The sequence below is a fragment of the Eretmochelys imbricata genome, chromosome 1 (assembly GCF_965152235.1).
Source record: "Eretmochelys imbricata isolate rEreImb1 chromosome 1, rEreImb1.hap1, whole genome shotgun sequence".
NCBI lineage: Eukaryota > Metazoa > Chordata > Testudines > Cheloniidae > Eretmochelys > Eretmochelys imbricata.
Genome location: NC_135572.1, coordinates 295,742,443 through 295,761,664, shown reverse-complemented (window position 1 = coordinate 295,761,664; position 19,222 = coordinate 295,742,443). Strand labels below are relative to the sequence as shown.

The window sequence follows — 19,222 nt, the reverse complement described above, 5'->3', positions numbered from 1 at the left end:
AGGCAGCAGGAAAGGAGGGAGGGCAGACAGAGACACACACCCTGTGTGTGTTTGAGAGAGAGATGCACATTTCCCCTTTAAGTATGAAGAGTGGGGTCAGAAGTACACTGCCTTGTGAATTAAATCAGCAAGCTGAAACCGGACTGCAGCTGCAGTTGCTGCGTAAGGCAGCAGCTCCCTATCTCGGTGTGTCCCCCCTGCTCTATGGAAGATGGGGTAAGCGGGGGGAGGGGGACACCCTGACATTAGCCTCCCTCTTCTTCCCCTCCCCCCCCACAGCAAACAGGAGTTTCGGGGAGCAGCTCCAAGGCAGAGGGCAGGAGCAGCACATGGCAGTGGGGGGAGGGACAGCTGAACTGCCGGCAATTGATAGCCTGCTGAGCAGCTGCTGCACAGGGAACTTAGGGGAGCGGGGAGCTGATGGGGGGCTGCTGGTCCACCCTGCTTCCAACCACCCACCAGCTAGCTGCAAGGGGCTGCTCTTCCTGCAAGCAGTGGACAAAGCAGGTGGCTTCCAAAGGACATTAGAAGGGAGCATTGCACAACTTTAAATGAGCATGTTCCCAAATTGATCAGCAACATAACAACAAAACAACTTTAATGAGGACGACTTTAAGTGAGGAGTTTCTGTACAAGCAACAGTGAGACCTAATTGATCAGCTTAAGTAGGTAGTGGTCTCAGCACACCAGTGGTGTAGTCAGCCATGCAAGCTAAATCTGAAAGTCAAGCTGGGATTTCTGGCTTGGGTTATCACTAGTAATAATGATTGCAGCCAAATTCTAAAAGTTCTGTGTAACTTGAACAGAACTTGGCCATATAGTTGGAATGTGCTGAAGCCTTTTGATAGGCAAGTAAAAAAAAATCCAGTTAATTCTTCAGCTGTCTTTTTTACTTTGGAATGCTAAGTAAAAAGTAGAAAATTAATATTTCACTGATAAACTGATGCATTTTAATGCATGAGGGAAATAGAGCTGTTAAAAACAGCAGCACCTTCTTACTTTACATTGTAGCCTTTTGGAGAACCACCACATCAATTATGGAAAATACATTAGAAGAGGTAATAGTGTGGGGAAGGCTGGGAAAATGTTTAAGGAAGGCATGCTTTACTTTTTACCACTATAATAGGTTTTCCAGTAGTAATGCTAATTGGCCCATTAATATAGAAACTCATGATCACAACCATTCTGTGCAAATAGATGTTGCTGATTAAAGAATATGGGATTGCATCACCACCCAAATGGGTAAAGCACTGAGTAAAAGAACCATCACAGATTCAATAAAACAAAGAAGGCATGTAACCAGACAACCACTCCACCAGTTACTGGGCTTTCTTTGGAGTCAACAGAACTTGGATGCAAAGTTTCATTGCCTTTGTTCTTCCATCTGTTTTATGTTGACACACATTAAGGCACTGGAAGGAGTCTTTGTGTGGTTATACCTTGCTCGGAGCATGTCTAGAGTAATGACACAATCAAATAATTCACTGTTACCCTGCTATGTCTGTATATACTTGATTTTGTGACTCTTTCGGGGGGTCATGGTGGATAATTAGCTGAACATGAGTTCTCAGTGTGATGCTGTAGTTAAAAGGGCTAATGTTATCCTTGGATGCATAATCAGGGGAATCTTGAGTAGGAATAGTTCGGTTATTTTACCTCTGTCTTTGGGATTGGTGCAACCGCTGCTGAAGTAATGTGTCTAGTTTTGATGCCCACAGTTCAAGAAGGATGTTAATAAATTGGAAAGGGTTCACTATGAGGAGCATTTGAAAACATGCCTTAGGGTGATAAACCCCCCAAGGAGCTCAATTTATTTAGCATAATAAAGAGAAGGTTAACGGATGACTTCATTACAGTCTATAAGTACTAGGCATGTAAATATAATTTTAAAAGTTAACTGTTTAAACAATTAAAATTATATCTTTTAATCCGTTAACTGATTAAAGGGAGAGGGGCTGGGGCTGCTCTGGCCAGTCTGGGGCTGGGGCTGCTCCAGCCGGTGTGGCCCGGGACTGGGGGTTAACAGGGTGGGTGAACCAGTAAGACTAATGCTTACCGTTTAACCATTTAATATTTTACATCCCTAATAAGTACCTGCATGGGGCAAATATTTGATAGTGGTCTCTTCAGTCTAGCAGAGAAAGGTATAAGATGATCCAATGTTATGGAAGCTCGACAAATTCAAAATGGAATTAAGATGTACATTTTTGACAGTGAGGGTAATTAACCATTGTAACAATTTACCAAGGTTCACTAAATCAAGGTTGGATGATTTTTTAAAAGATGTGCTGTAGGAATTATTTTGGAGAAGTCTTGTGGCCTATTTTATACAGGAGTTTCATACTAGATGATCACAATGGTTCCTTGTAGTATAGGAATCTGTCTGTGAGTCTATGAATATGTTATGTACTGATGGTGAAGCATACAAACTAATGTCAGTGGATATGGTAATTTTTTTACAAGTTGTGGCATTAGCTGACAACTCTATTTTTTACTCCAGGGTTTGAGAGTATGAAGAAGTAACAACACTGATACAACGTCTGTTGGATCTGGAGGGTTTAAAATTCCTGATACAAAGCAAATGTGTCTAAAACAGTGATTCATTGTGTCAGAAGATGTACAGCGGGTGGGTGGGGAAGGATTGTACCCTAAGTAACTGAAACTTGGTTTTCACATCAAGAATACTACTAAATAGAAATAATGCAGAAATAATAGCAACACTATCTCAACCCTGCAAACATCAGTATTAACAATGGCTCTGTGAATACATTTTTGAATATGTTTTGAAGGATTCTTAATATAAAAGTGGTATATGTAGCTGGATATCACTTCTGTTTAAACCTGCAGATTTATTTGCATCATTTTTTTGTTTTATTTCAGTCTTGGTCCTTTGGTGAGTAAAGTGAAGGAATATCAAGTGGAGACCATTGTGGATACCCTCTGTACCAATATGCTTTCAGATAAAGAGCAGCTACGTGATATTTCAAGCATTGGCCTTAAAACAGTCATTGGAGAACTTCCTCCAGCTTCCAGTGGTAAGAAATGACATTCTTCTCCCCTTCTCTGTTTTTAAAACATGAGGTCTGACTTTATTTCTCTATATCCAATTATTTCATTGTAAGCTAGTGTCCTTCAGTGAACAAGATTCAGTTGTCCTTCAGTGACTGTTGACTTGAAATTCACTTTTGTTGGAGACAATCATTTGTGTGGTGCTTCTGTTATACATACTGTTACCTATTTATGATATGTAAAGAGATGGGGTAAACTTGAAGTCAAGTCACTGTAAAAACAGCTGGAAGTAATTTCAGATTACATCTGCTATAGATATCTACCTTAAATATTTTCAGGCACAATATTCCTAGGCTTTTTAACAATAGTAGTTAAATCTCATTTGGGTAAATTTTTAAAAAATTGACAATACACTTTTAAATTGAGATGACTTTTCTTTAATGGGATTGTGATCATTTCTTTTCCCAGTATGTGTTTTGAGATGTACCTAGTGTTTCTAATTATAGAATTACAGAACTTCAAACAGCCTGACTTCCACTATAAAATTAACAAGGCAATCTCGAGGAATGCCACTTGCCAAATGTTCGTCACTTTGTTCTTTTAAATCTAGAAGGTGCTCAAATACCACAGTGAGTGCAGTATGTTAATTTGACTCGGCTAGAAGGGAATGATAACTCAAAATGGATTTGGGGACTGGAGTTCTTGTGTTAGGTTGATTACAAAGGGCAACCTGCAGAAAAACTAAACAGTCTAACACAGTTATAAGACTGGATAAGTAGAATTGGTTAAAAAAAAAAAAAGTGCTGAAATTTTGACTATGCTATAAACTGGAAGAAAATGTGCAAAAAATTGCTTGTTTTGAAATTTTTCAAATAGCACTGATGGAGAATTTCTATTTACTTTCTTTTTAACCATGGTTTGCAGGCCAAAAATGAATACTCTATGTTATGTTTGATCCACAGCACAGTTTCTCAACTGTAGTAGCATAAACAGTGATGGTAGAATATGGCCACAATGTAGTGTCTAACATTTTAATTTTATTCAGCATAACTCACTTATGCAGATGATGTAGGGGTTCTTTAGGACTACTTCCATTTCTGTTTTTTTCTTGGCTTCTTTATTCCCTGGTATACAATTTCTTTTGTCTCCTTTTTAGTCTCTTTTGTCTTTCCTCCACCTGTTCTTTACAGGGGAGAAGCTGACTCAAATCTTCACAAAGATTTGAACTTACTTCCAATTTCTCTGTTTTCCCAGGCCTTCGTTCCTACTCTCCTGAAATCTGTAATACGGTAGTCTCTAAAGCGTTTGGGTATCATATGGAGCAAATCTTTTCCCCAACTTTCTCCCCAGTCCTAGCTCAGAAAGAAATTATGGCATCGTATTTTCTTGTCAGTCCCTAGTTATTGGATTAGAACTGGTTTTGTGCCTCTTTCCAGGCCATGCTATGTGTCCTCTCCCACTTACCTACAGCCACTGGATGTATGCTAGGTGTTCTGACACGTGTTTAATTAGACATTAGGAAGCAGTCTCCCTAAATGTTACCTATTTTGCATTATGTATTGAAAAATCCTCTCAAATGTCCTATTAAATATTTTAAAATTTAAAGATGTTTTATGCTAAATTACAAGACTCACCATTAAAGCATATGTTAACTTAAAAAATCCTTCCCAGGGATGTGCCTACATCCCTTTACAGTCCTCAAATAAAACAAAAAACAGTCATGCTTGTTTAACCTTTAGCAGAAATAAGCATATACAATAATTTATAAGAAGAAAGTTATAGTAAGTGATTTCCAGTTAGGCTTTTATGCTGGTTAATGAATCTTCTGGCAAAAACACCTAAACAAAGAGCTAATAATCATGAAATGAGGGAGAAAATAGATATTTCATAGATAATAGATTTGGACTGTTTTTTAAAAAAAGATAAGTCAGTTTTGTTGCTCTCTATAATCTAGAGGCAAAGGAAAAAATGAATACTCATTAAACTAAAGGTTCTATTGCAAAGAGTCAAATACAGCCTTATGATTTATAGCTCTTTTAATACAATGCATTTGGACTGCTTGCTTCCTTCCTTTTCCCCAGCCTGCATGGTGATGCAAATATATCACCCAATAGGTGGCTCATCTTACGAGGTGAATTTTTTAGTTTATGTAGTGTTGTTAGGGATCTGTTAAATTAATAAAGAAATGGATTGGCTTTTAAGGTCAAAACAGTAAAATTGTTATTTCTGCCTGATATAATTTTCCAAATTGTGTCTAAAACCTAAGTTTTAAAATTGTTTCGTTTGTAGCTCATAATGTTCCATGTTTACTGAAGATATTGCACACATGGCCAATCAGGTAGCATTGAAAGTTTCAGCCATTAGGTGGCTGTCAATACTCTTACAAATACAAAGCCTCCACCAGGCAATTGAGTACCATCACCACAAAGGATACTTGAGTTCATGCAACTGTACGTACAAATTTAGAGCAGTCCATGCTGGGGGAAGAGCCACAGTGAAGATACAGTGGACACAGTTCAACTTATTCTCATTGTTTAAAAAGGAATTGTTAGCATTTTGCATAAACTAACCACTCAAAACACTCTCTGAGTAATTTCAATTTTACGGATACAATATTTTAAACACCTTTTCCGCTATAAAATGCCCCAGGTAATTGCTATAGGATTATTTCAACTAACTTTTAGAAAACTGAATTAACAGAAGAATAAAACCTGAAAATCAGGGTAGATTTGATTTAAATCACTAGTCAGGAAGACTCGATTTAATCATGGTTTCCTACATAAAAGTGCATTCTTGTTGGTTGTTATAACCTTAATACATATTCTTCACAACTCAGAGATTGATGTAGGTTTCATTTTTAGAAGGTACACACTATACATTTTTAAAGTGATCTGTAAAGTTTTCAGTTTAGTTTTACAGCTATATCAGAAAATGAATGATTGTTTGGTTATTTCATTTACCAAAGGTAATTGAAGCAGATATTTATGAAGTCATTGGGAGGTGAACTATCTCCAATTCAACAGGTTAATCATTAATATTTGGAGGATTTTCTTGCCATGCTGTATTAGGAGGAAAACATCACCAGAAAGACATTTACATTGTTTTATTTAACTAAAACAACACTGTTATGTGTTCTGGATTTTTCTCTTCAACAGCAAACATATAATATTTTAACAAAACAAGCATATGAATTTTTGAATTCAGTTAAACATTCAGGTTTTTTAAAATCAGGTTTGTTTTTGTTAAAATTGTTTTTAACTCAAATAGTTTAAAAAAAAATTAAAAAAACCCAACAACAATTATTATTAAATCGACTATGTCAGCCAGGTCATCATGAGAAACTTAAAATATTGGCTTCTGCAGCTAACTCAGTTGTCTTCAGCTTCATTTTCCCGTTTGTTCATAATCTGGAAAAGAAAAACAAGCTTTCCTGCTTTTTCGGGTCCCAAACGATTTCTCAATTTGGAATGAATTAGTTCAAAGGAAGAGAATATTCTTTCTACACCGGCAGAAGAAGCTACTGCTGTTAAAAGTGAGATTATCACTTCAACAGTCTCTGAATCCAAGTGCTTAAGTGACTTCCACCAGTCCACTGGTGTGACTTTCTTTAAAAACATCATCAGCAAACATATATTTCTTGAATGGTTCACCCTTAGCTCTGAAGTTTATTATAGTTGGCATTATGGAGGGATGATTGCTGGATGTCCATATCATAGCCAACTTCTCTTCTACAGCAGTTAAGGTTTACCCTGGTACTGAGTATTGAGAATATTTACAAGAAAATGAGATGGAGATAGTGCTTGTCCCATTCATTTTTTTTAATGCTTGTAATTTAACTCTGTCATTGCATATTTCTCTTTTTAAGATCTCATTCAGTTCCTTCCAGATTTCAACAGCGTCAACAATAAAACAGCTATTTCCCTGCATTTTGTTCAAGGCTACAGAAATAGGCTTCAGGGCACTCAGCATGTGTTCAACATTTCTCTTCAGCCCAGTGTTGAGAACTTTGACTGTGACAGTGCCATCTGTTTTTTCACGATTTTGTTCACAAACTGTCATCAGATTAGGTCAGTCTTGATATACACCTCTACCCTGATATAATGCTACCTGATATAACACGCATTCGGATATAACGCGGTAAAGCAGCGCCCTGGGGATGGGGCTGCACGCTCTGGTGGATCAAAGCAAGTTCAATATAACAGTGTTTCACCTATAACATGGTAAGATTTTTTGGCTCCCGAGGACAGCGTTATATCGGGTTAGAGGTGTAGTCCTCAAAATAGTCCACTACTGAGTTCCATCGCACGTCTTGTGGGAGAGTTAGCTTGGTTCCTCCCACCTTTTGCAGAGCAGCTGCTGCAAAGTGGGTTGTTATGGAAGTATTTTGTAATTTCAACAACATTAGACTTTATTTCTGGGACACTGAAGTCTTTGGTTAGGATGTGCATCAAATGAGCACTGCAACTGTACGTTATTAGCTTGGGACTCTCTCTTCACTCTCTTCTAAATTTCTTCTCATCCTGGATACATTTGCAGTATTGTCTGTGACCAAGCTGCGTACTAGACATCTGAATTTTTTTTCACCGTTTGTTGTAGTTTTTACTGCTACTTCTTGTAAGTCTTCTGCTGTATGTACGTTTCCTGTTGTATCAATTGTTTCTATAAGGAAGACATTCCATTCTTCTGTTGTCACACAAGCACATACAACAGGATCATTGTGGACATTGCTCCACCCATCAAGACTCAGGTTAACAATTTTACCCGCTAGACCTTTTGCACAGTGCTTAATTTCTCTTTCATACACTTTATCCAGCAATTTGCCTGCGACATCTGCTCTATTGAGTGGACTGTATCCTGATCTTAATGAATGTACCATGTTAATGAAGTGTGGGTTTTCAATCATACAGAAAGGAGAGTTTGTTGCATAAACAAACTGGGCAATTTTTTCACCAATTACCTCTTTTTGTAATCTGCTTGTTCTTATCACAAATTTATCTATGGTGGTTTTTGGATGATGGAGTTTTTTTTTCTTTTTGCTACAGGTGATATACTGTGGCTATGTGACATACATGATGTGACTGAAACACTGTCATTGGCAGATAACTCTGAAACTATAGAAAATGATGGTGATCTTGAAGGTAGATACAGTAACTCCTCACTTAACGTTGTAGTTATGTTCCTGAAAAATGCGACTTTAAGTGAAACAATGTTAAACGAATCCAATTTCTCCATAAGAATTAATTATAAATACGGGGGATTAGGTTCCAGGGAAATTTTTTTGCCAGACAAAAGGCATTATATACATTTTAAACAAGAAATTTAATACAGGTATAAGTTTTAAACAGAGGAGGTGCCCCTGCCTTACCCTACACAGGCATAGCCCACTGGCACTGGAGATGAGGCAGGCAAGGAGGCTGAAGGTGTTGTAGGCTAGGAGAAGCATGTTGCGCAGCAGCGGCAGCTTCCCCTACTCTGCAAGCACCCGGGGGGTTCAACCCTCAGCCCGCCCACTCCCCCCCTTCCCCCAAGTCCCCATCCTTGACCTGCGTCTTCTCCCCCACACCGCCTCTCCCTTTACCTTGCATGCTGTGTCCTTGCTCCTCCCTCCCCTCCCTTCTAAACGCCGCAAGCCAGCTGATTGCCGCGGGCAGGAGGCAGGGGAGGGAGGGGAGAGTCCTCGCTCCTCCCTCCTGCCTGGGGCAATCAGCTGGCTTGCTGTGTTGGGGAGGGAGGGGGAGCCTGTGCGCCAAGTCCTCTCCCCCACCTCCAAAACGCCGCAAGCCAGCTAATTGCCGCAGACAGGAGATAGGGGAAGGAGGGGGGAGGCGCGCTGAGGCGCTCCTCCTGCCCGGGGCAATCAGCTGTCTTGCAGCGTTTAGGAGGCGGGGTGGGGAGAGGAGCGAGAACTTGGCGTGCGGTCTCCTCTTTCCTCCCCCCCACCTCCTGCCTGGGGCAATCAGCTGGCTTGCGGTGTTCCAGAGGGAGGGGAGCCTGCATGCCAAGTCCTCGCTCCAGCCTTCAAAACGTAGCAAGCCAGCTGATTGTTGTGGGCGGGGGGAAGAGGGGGAAGGCGCTGATCCGCGGGGTCTGCCGGTGGACGGGAGGTGCTGTGGGGAGGAGGAGAGGGCGGGGGCGTAGGGAGGCTGCCAACTGTGGAGAAAGCAGGCAGCCAAATAACGTAAGAGTGGAGCATTGCACAACTTTAAACGAGCATGTTCCCTAATTGATCAGCAACGTAACAATGTTAACCGGTATGACTTTTTAAGTGAGGAGTTACTGTAGTCTTCAGAATCCTGTATGTTGAGGATGGAGTCTTCGAAACAAAATAAGTCAGTGCAGTTATTTAATTATTATTACCATACTTCTCATTTAGTATTACTGATTGCATTCACTGACAGTATTACTTTAAAGATGAAATTGTAAACGGAAGATCTGCCTATTTCAGCTATTTATTTTTTTATGACAGCTGCATGTAAAATGATAGTACCATAGAGTAACAACTACAGAATTCAAAAGAATAGTCCAGAAAGAAGACACGCAGTCCTTAAAAAGAAGTATGAAATAAAAAAGTTTACCAACCTGAAGATCCTGCATGTTCAGACATGTTCCTTTCATCATCTTCAACACAGCTTCCTCCTGAGAAGTAACACTTCTTATGATGTTTCATTCGGGCAATCAGGCCTTGCATTTCTTTGTTGCACTGTTGGCATTTTGCATTCATGCCTGTCTTATCCACAGGTAGAGGAACTTCATTAAAATATTAACAAACTGGATCTCTTTTACAGCCTGCTGCCATTTATAGGTTTTCCCTTCTAGTGAGAGAATGGTATGGTAGATCTCAAGTCAATGAAGGCTACACTCAGAAAGCCTCAAGACTTCTGGAATATGCTGCTCAAACAGTTTCAGTTTCGTTTCTACGGCCTGTCTCTCCCTTCTCACATTTATCTCCAGACTTCTCCTTGTCCATATCTATTCCGCCCCCAACAATTTCATTGAACTTTTTGAAACTTTGCACTTTTAGAGAGAGGTAAGGGATTGACTCTGTGTACACAAACTTGCAGAGGGACAATAGGGTTGAGGTTTGTTATTTCTCACCTCTATATATTTTTATTTATTTATTTAAAAACATTTTGCTGTTAACAAACATGTTCTCTCTGGAGACACAAATCCACAGTATGAGAACTGCAAAAAAAACGAAGCATCTCTGGTGGTATCTTCTAGACTGAGCACTGAGTCCCATTGGGTAGATAGAAAGATTAACCTAAATAATCTATACAGAAGCCCTTGAAACCCCATAAGATTGGGTCCCCAATCCATGAACTATTGGAACTCATTTACAAAACTTTTCTTAAACGTTACATGAATATATTGTCTCATACTATATAGAATTAGAATTTATAATCCCTATTCCATGATGAGATATCTTTAAGCTCTAGTGTATCTTAATTAAAACTATCTTTAGATAGGTTTTTCCTCAAAAAGCATTTTTTATCAAACATAGATTTAAATAAAAACCAATTTTTTAAAAATAAAATTCATTGATTTTATCTGCCCTGCTGAAAATTAATGATGACCTACTTAAACTCCTTGACACTTCACTATACCAGCTGTTCTTCACAGCCAGGTCAAGTTACCTCCCTACTTCTCCCAGTAAACTTTCTTGCTGTTGTTTCTCTTTATTCCCACCTATAATCTACTTCTGGCTCCACACACTTTCAGTCAACAAATACCCCTGTTGCAGGCTTTCAATGGCCTCTACTTTCTGCTGCTTCCATGCCAGCAGCTTTCTGTTCCTTTGAGTTGGATGCAGATTTCTTAATGAAAGAACACCTTGCTCAGTAACTTTTTCTAGGTAGAGCAACCTTTCAGTTTTAGTGTAAAGCAGTCAATTTAGGCTTATGTTGGACAATTAAATAGTCTTCATTGGGAGGAATTTTTGCTAAGTAATTTCCAACTGTTGCAAATATGACATTTGGTATATGACATTTGGTATTAGATTTACACATTTTTACTGTCAAAATGCTAAGGTTTCGTTGTACTTTTCAGGATCTGCGTTAGCGGCTAATGTTTGTAAAAAGATCACAGGGCGTCTTACAAGCGCTATAGCCAAGCAGGAAGATGTGTCTGTCCAATTAGAGGCCTTGGATATCATGGCTGATATGCTGAGCAGGTAAGCATCCTTGTTACAAAATGGTGATAGAATGTAATTGTTAATGCTATGTTTTAACTGATTAAATCACTGTGAACTTGATTTTTCTAGTAATTAAATTTTAGGTGACTATAATTTAGGCTTTGTAAATGTGAAACAGTTGAGTAACTTGTTTCACAAGTTAAAATTGAACACAAATGAAACTTTGTACCAGAATACAAATGTTACATTTAAAATATATTTAATTTAAACGTAGCTGATTAATCAGATAACTCATTATTTATCTTTTGAAGCTGTTGAGAACTTCTTTAGTTACCAGTTTCAGTTGTCAGTATACTTTAAAGGTATATCTGAAAGCAGTTAATTAGTTTCTTAGTTTTTCCAAATAATTCTACTTGCACTTGATATATTTTCTATGGCATTTTGGGAATACTTGGAATAAGAATGATACAATAGAAGAAAGAAATCAGTTCTAGATTCAGTTGGTTTGAGTTTGTGTTTTGTCTGTTTTAAGGCAAGGAGGACTGCTTGTTAACTTCCACCCTTCAATTCTGACCTGTCTGCTCCCCCAGCTGACTAGTCCCAGGCTTGCTGTGAGGAAAAGAACCATCATTGCTCTTGGTCACCTGGTTATGAGTTGTGGCAATATAGTTTTTGTTGACCTCATTGAACATCTGTTGACAGAGCTGTCTAAAAATGATTCCATGTCAACAACTAGGACGTATATACAGTGTATTGCTGCTATCAGTAGGCAAGCAGGTCATAGAATAGGTAAGAGAATTTATATATTTTTCTCTCATTCTGCATGTTTTTAGATGTGAATGATCATTTTTAATTTTCCTTTTTCAGGTGAATATCTGGAGAAAATAATCCCTTTAGTGGTAAAATTTTGTAATGTAGATGATGATGAACTAAGAGAATATTGCATTCAAGCTTTTGAATCTTTTGTTAGGAGGTAAGCTACTTTTAAGGTATGGTTTGTTTTTTTTTCCTTCTTACAAGTTGACTGGTTGTCATTTGACTGACTGTATAAGAAGTCATTGCTAGTCCTTGAGCAATTGAAAAGAGTTGAGGTAAGCCACAAGAAATGTGTTCCTTTCCTGATGGAAGTGATGGTCTTTGTGGTGCAAAATACCTTTGCTGATTTTGAATCAGAGATCATACCTGAATTGCTAAAGCAGATTTTTCTATCACTATCTTGTAATTTAACTGATAATCAGTGTAATATGTAAACAGACTGGCACAATAGGCCATGATTTGCTATTCGTATATAGTGACAGATAAGAAAATTGTTTTTATAAATATAATGCTTATGGAAAGTGCTAGATTCCCATTAGTGGAGACAGAACGTTCTTATTTCCAAAGGTACATCATAAGATTCGATAGCAGTCAGATTAGAAGATCATAATGGTCCCTTCTTGCCGTAAAATCTATGAATATAAATCATAGGCAGCAGCAGAGCATACTTCCCTGTCCCTCTACTTTTGCATTCCCTGAAGAGGTGAGAGGATCTTCTTGTTTCCTTGACCTCTGCTTTGACAGATTGCAACAGCAATAATTGTCACAGTACCTTTTGGGAGCTGAATTATGAGAACTGAACTACAGGACCACAAAGTGGCTAGTGTACTACATTTATATTTTGTTTGATTCTATCTATGGAGGTGAAACTCTGTATTTTTTCCAATCTTCTAACTTACCCTGTGTCAGTTTGGCCTGAGTTCTTGTATAGCAAGTTTCAGATTGTACTGAATGTTTGTAACTGAGTTGAATTCTGAGAAAAACTATGATATGTAATGGGAATTCTGATAGTATTAGATTTGCTAGTGGAATCAGTACTAAAGCATATAGATAAACATTTCTTCTGTTAAAGAAGAATTGTTAATTAATTGTTCAATATTAATATTGTACATTAAACTTAATTTGTTAAATTTATTATGCAGATGTCCTAAGGAAGTTTATCCTCATGTGTCTACCATTATAAACATTTGTCTTAAATACCTTACCTATGATCCTAATTACAATTATGATGATGAAGATGAAGATGAAAATGCGATGGATGCTGATGGTGGTGATGATGATGATCAAGGTATATTTTCTCTTGGTATTGGGGAGAAGAGCTAGTGAGCCTAAATTGAGAGGAAATGGAAATGATCAATTCTATAAGTCTTAATGCAGGTCTTTCCAAAACTTAAATGATTGTATGGCATTTTCATGTTTTGCTCTTTTATTTTTGCAGGCATGGCCATTTACTACACTCAATAAGGTGAACAGGATGACATTTTATATAGGTATTTAGTGCATCCATTGGCCTGTATTGTGAGTTTAGAGGGATTATAGTAAAGAATCTCATAACTGTCTAAAAGTACTTGAATGGTGTAAACATGAGGAAGGCATAGGAATTCTTTAGTGTGACATGACTAGAAGTTGAAATAAATTTAGAGAATGAATTTAAGATGTATATCAGGGAAAGTGCTGCTTCTTTGCATGAGATGAGTATTCTTTTTATTTGTATTACCATAGCATTTAGAGTCTTAGTCAGAGATGAGGATCTCATGTTAGCTGCTGTACAAACACAGAACAAAAAGAATGTCCAGTTAGACTGGATAAAGCACCACAAAATATTGCGTAAAACAATGCTGCAGTTGTAGAGGTGTGGAGCAGAAGACACAGAAGGTCTTAATACCACTTTGCTGTTTGACAAAGCTGTGAGCAGCAGCAGAGAGATGGAGAAGTCTGCAAGAGATAACGCCATCAGTTTACATTTGCAAAAAGAAAAGGAGTACTTGTGGCACCTTAGAGACTAACCAATTTATTTGAGCATGAGCTTTCGTGAGCTACAGCTCACTTCATCGGACGCCTACCGTGGAAACTGCAGCAGACATTATATACACACAGAGATCATGAAACAATACCTCCTCCCACCCCACTGTCCTGCTGGTAATAGCTTATCTAAAGTGATCATCAAGTTGGGCCATTTCCAGCACAAATCCAGGTTTTCTCACCCTCCACCCCCCCACACACAAACTCACTCTCTTGCTGGTGATAGCCCATCCAAAGTGACAACTCTCTTCACAATGTGTATGATAATCAAGTTGGGCCATTTCCTGCACAAATCCAGGTTCTCTCACCCCCCTCCAAAAACCACACACACAAACTCACTCTCCTGCTGGTAATAGCTCATCCAAAGTGACCACTCTCCCTACAATGTGCATGATAATCAAGGTGGGCCATGTCCAGCACTAATCCAGGCTCTCTCACCCCCCCCCCCTTTTTCCCGGGGACACAGACACACACACAAACTCACTCTCCTGCTGGGGGTGAGAAAACCTGATTTTGTGATGGAAATGACCCACCTTGATTACCATGCACATTGTAGGGAGAGTGGTCACTTTGGATAAGCTATTACCAGCAGGAGAGTCAGTTTGTGTGTGTGGTTTTTGGAGGGGGGTGAGGGGGTGAGAGAACCTGGATTTGTGCAGGAAATGGCCCACCTTGATTTTCATACACATTGTGAAGAGAGTTGTCACTTTGGATGAGCTATTACCAGCAGGAGAGTGAGCTTGTGTGTGGGGGGGTGGAGGGTGAGAAAACCTGGATTTGTGCTGGAAATGGCCCAACTTGATGATCACTTTAGATAAGCTATTACCAGCAGGACAGTGGGGTGGGAGGAGGTATTGTTTCATGATCTCTGTGTGTATATAATGTCTGCTGCAGTTTCCACGGTAGGCGTCCGATGAAGTGAGCTGTAGCTCACGAAAGTTCATGCTCAAATAAATTGGTTAGTCTCTAAGGTGCCACAAGTACTCCTTTTCTTTTTGCGAATACAGACTAACACGGCTGTTACTCTGAAACCAAGTTTACATTTGGTTATCTTATCAGCTATAGGGCTAGAAACTTGATTTTTGTTAAAAATCAGATGTTAAATTCTTCTGAAACAGAGACTAGGCCACCACTTTTGCCAGGGAAAGTTTCCAAGTTGCCATCAGTGGGTTCATTTCTCAGTTCCTCTTTTGGTTGGGTATAAAAAGTATAAAATGATTATATTGCTGCTGGGTAGCTTGCCATACTTACTGAAACTTTGGCCCATCACTTAATCTGGATTTCAGAGCATAAGAACAGTGAACTCACATGCTTGTGACTCAGGTAGATTTGAACCTAAGCTGTCTCAGGTGGAAAGGTAGAGCGTTCTCCTACAGGGCCATCTAGCTCTGCTTTAAATTAATTTTTAAATATTAATGTAATAATCTACTTTACTTCTTGAATGCTCTGCTTCTGTTCTGTTTTCTTTGTGAAAAATAGTGTGGTTGAGTTTGTTGATAAACAAGTGTCTTGCTCTCTTAAGCTGCTAAATAGTTTTACAAGGAGCCTCTTCAGTCCTATAGAAGTTGCTTCAGAGGGCTTTGTTCTCCAGTAAAAGAGAGTTAAATGGAATATTCTGATCAGGTCTATAATATAAATGTCTGACTTAGGGGAACTAAATGTTTAGGCTGTAAGAGTATATATTCTAAGAGTTACAAAATCTTATGTACTATTAAACATAATTTAGTTCTTTCTAAATTGGTCAATTTAACTCAAATTACTGCAGTAGAAATTGACTGTAATACGTAATCCAGAGTGGTACAACAAAGAATGTAGAGATATAAGGAGAGATTTAACAAAACTGTGGAGTATTTAGGACTTTCGCAAAGCAATGTAGATTTTGTAAAATTATTAAAATCTGTACAGTTTCTTACCCCAGAAAGAACCCGAGACTTGTAAGTTTTGGCTTGTAGAAGTCACTGCTGCAGATTGACATGACTCCTTTTTTATGGAATGGGTTACACACATAATTGTAGTGTAAAAAGAAAAGGAGTACTTGTGGCACCTTAGAGACTAACCAATTTATTTGAGCATAAGCTTTCGTGAGCTACATCCGATGAAGTGAGCTGTAGCTCACGAAAGCTTATGCTCAAATAATTTGGTTAGTCTCTAAGGTGCCACAAGTACTCCTTTTCTTTTTGCGAATACAGACTAACACGGCTGTTACTCTGAAACCTGTCATAATTGTAGTGCGTGTACAAGTGATCGGACCAACCACACATGTTGAACCCGTGCACAATTTTTGCTGGTGTAATAATGCCCCCAACGGGAGTAAAATGTGAAGAGGCTAGTTTTCAGAATTTTGATGTGCTCTTGATTATTGCCTTATTGTCTCATGTGATGAATATATATGAAAACATTCAAAATAAAAAATTTAGTAAGGCCACAAGTGTGGTGGGAATGACTTTGTCCAATTAGCAACTGAAGTTGAGGAGGGGATGTATGAGAGGGGCTGGTGTGAGGAAGCTGGCAGAGTAGATAATTAGTTTTAGGACTCAGGCAGTTTTGAACGACCTTTTGTATACTTCTGCTTTATCTTGATTATAGACTGCTTCTTAAATTTCTTAAGCTACTATATTATCTGTGTCTGGTAAGTTTTACACATTTAACAATCTGTTGCATCAAATAAATTTGGGTTCTTTACAACAAAACTTTCTGTACAAATCTGCTAGCATGGAATGTCTATTTGTGAATTTGTGTATAATAGAAGTTCATTTTATTTTGTAAAGGGAGCGATGATGAATATAGTGATGATGACGATATGAGCTGGAAAGTGAGACGTGCAGCAGCTAAATGTTTAGATGCTGTGGTTAGCACACGACATGAAATGCTTCCAGAATTCTACAAGACCGTGTCTCCTGCTTTAATAGCCAGATTCAAAGAGCGTGAGGAGAACGTAAAAGCAGATGTTTTCCATGCATATCTTTCTCTTTTAAAACAAACTCGACCTGTGCAGAGTTGGCTGTGTGATCCTGATGCAATGGAACAAGGAGAGACACCTTTGACAATGCTTCAGAGTCAGGTTAGCTGTCAGGATTTTTTTTAGTTCTTTGACTTTGAGAGAAGACGATGCTTGATTATTCATTGTGCTCTGGGTTCATGTGGAAAGTGGTGAAATCACTTTGTCACAAGCTTCTTATAGTTGTACACAGATTATGGGTTCTGACTCTGCTAACTCATATGAGAGGGAGTGTATGGTAAATTGGCTCAGATACCTGCAGCTGCTCTGGAAACTGGAATTACCTGTTGGACTCATAGAGTGCTTATTTTATTTTAATTATTGGTTGCTCATCTCTAAAAATGCTGTGGAGTCTATGAACCTAGTTATTATTTGCCCCATTTTTATAAAACAAAACATTCATAGTCTGCGACCTATTATAGCTGTTTAGCTAAATTCAGAATAGGAGAAAAATTAAATTCTCACAATAAAAAAAGGAGACACTTGATCAGTAGAACACATTTTACCTGCAGAATAGAGAGAAGTGGTGGTACTATCAGAATCATTTTCCAAATTGATTTAATAGGGTAAGTATGTAATTAATATATCTGATTCTAGAAATTTGAGAGAAAAGCTACATGGAAAACATGTTTTGCTAAATCTGACCTTAATTTTTCAAGTTAAAATTTCCTGGAATAGTAATTGATTTGAAGATCTGAAACTTAAAGCTGTCAATGTAGCTAGAAATAAAGCTCTTCTGAAGAATCAAAGCCCAGAGAGACATTTTAGGCTTGAATAGAGACCGGGAGTGGATGGATCATTACACAAAGTAAAACTATTTCCCCATGTTTATTTCCCCCCCACTACCCCTCACTGTTCCTCAGACTTTCTTGTCAACTGCTGGAAATCGCCCACCTTGATTATCACTACAAAAGGTGTGTGTCCCCCCGCCCCTGCTGGGAATAGCTCACCTTAAGTGATCACTCTGGTTACAGTGTGTATGATAACACCCATTGTTTCATGTTCTCTATGTATATAAATCTCCCCATTATATTTTCCACTGAATGCATCCGATGAAGTGAGCTGTAGCTCACGAAAGCTTATGCTCAAATAAATTGGTTAGTCTCTAAGGTGCCACAAGTACTCCTTTTCTTTTTGCGAATACAGACTAACACGGCTGCTACTCTGAAACCTGTCATTTTATTTTCTGTAATTTAGGATAACTGTAAAGGAAATGCTAACTGCCCAACTAGTTAACAGGTGTGTAATTGCTACAGGTTCCTAACATAGTTAAAGCCTTGCACAAACAGATGAAGGAGAAGAGTGTGAAGACTCGTCAGTGTTGTTTTAACATGCTAACTGAGCTGGTAAATGTTTTACCTGGAGCCCTAACACAACACATTCCTGTACTTGTGCCAGGTATGAAAAATGTATTAGTAAATCTGTTATAGGTTAACTGTGACTTCGACTTCAAAAGTTTTTAAACCTTAAATCCTGATATTTAAGAAAAAGCTTTTGAAGTGTAGTTCTAAATTAAGACAATACTACTCCGCTGTAATTGGCAGCTTAGCTTCTTTGTGAATCCACATGCATAGTTTAGTGGCATTTTTACTTTGGTTAGCTCTGGAGAACCAAAGTAAAAAGTCCTGGGCTTGTAAGCTAGATTCATTTTGTCTAGTCTATAATCAGAATTGTTAACTTGTGTCTAATTAGAAGGCCAAATTCTGCCCACATTTTCACTTGTGCAGGGCTAAATACTGCCCTTATTTTTCACCTTTACCACCCATGCAGAATCTTTACCACTGGTTGTGGTGGATGAGCCAAAAAAAAGCTTTACTTTCAGATTTGTTGTAGAATTTACAGGGCTGGTAGCTAGAAAGCTCTTATTGGTAAACTAGACGAATTTTGATAGACGCTACTGAGAAGCTACAAATATGTAATCTTCTATATCACTTATATAATCACTTTTCAGAGAATAATGACACTTTTCATATAAAACGATTAAGTATGTGTCAGTCTTTAGAAGCAGCTAAAACTTCTAACTTGTTTCAGTCTCATGAAATAGCTAGGGATGTGTGTGTACACATAGACGTTTTAAGTATGGTCATTTTGAGCAGTTGTGTTCAGAATTTCCTCTAGTAGTTAAAAGAAAAAGAGAGCACAAGCCATCGAACGGCCTATGTGTGCTGCCTGAGTGGAAGAAGTTTGGAAAGTGTATTACTTTAAATCAAAGGTGGGAAAGGCTTTCTGGAAGGAAATGTTTAAGA

General features: G+C 38.4%; 1 protein-coding gene across 1 annotated transcript in view; it reads left to right on the top strand.

The window, feature by feature from the left end:
- The window catches only part of CAND1 (cullin associated and neddylation dissociated 1), a 52,178-nt gene that overhangs the window by 22,838 nt on the left and 10,118 nt on the right, over window positions 1–19,222 (top strand). The window contains exons 3-9 of the mRNA XM_077833298.1: window positions 2,881–3,035; window positions 11,056–11,179; window positions 11,673–11,929; window positions 12,008–12,113; window positions 13,099–13,244; window positions 16,747–17,039; window positions 18,233–18,374. Of these exons, the coding sequence (XP_077689424.1) occupies window positions 2,881–3,035; window positions 11,056–11,179; window positions 11,673–11,929; window positions 12,008–12,113; window positions 13,099–13,244; window positions 16,747–17,039; window positions 18,233–18,374 (1,223 nt within the window). The remainder of the gene's footprint in view (window positions 1–2,880; window positions 3,036–11,055; window positions 11,180–11,672; window positions 11,930–12,007; window positions 12,114–13,098; window positions 13,245–16,746; window positions 17,040–18,232; window positions 18,375–19,222) is intronic.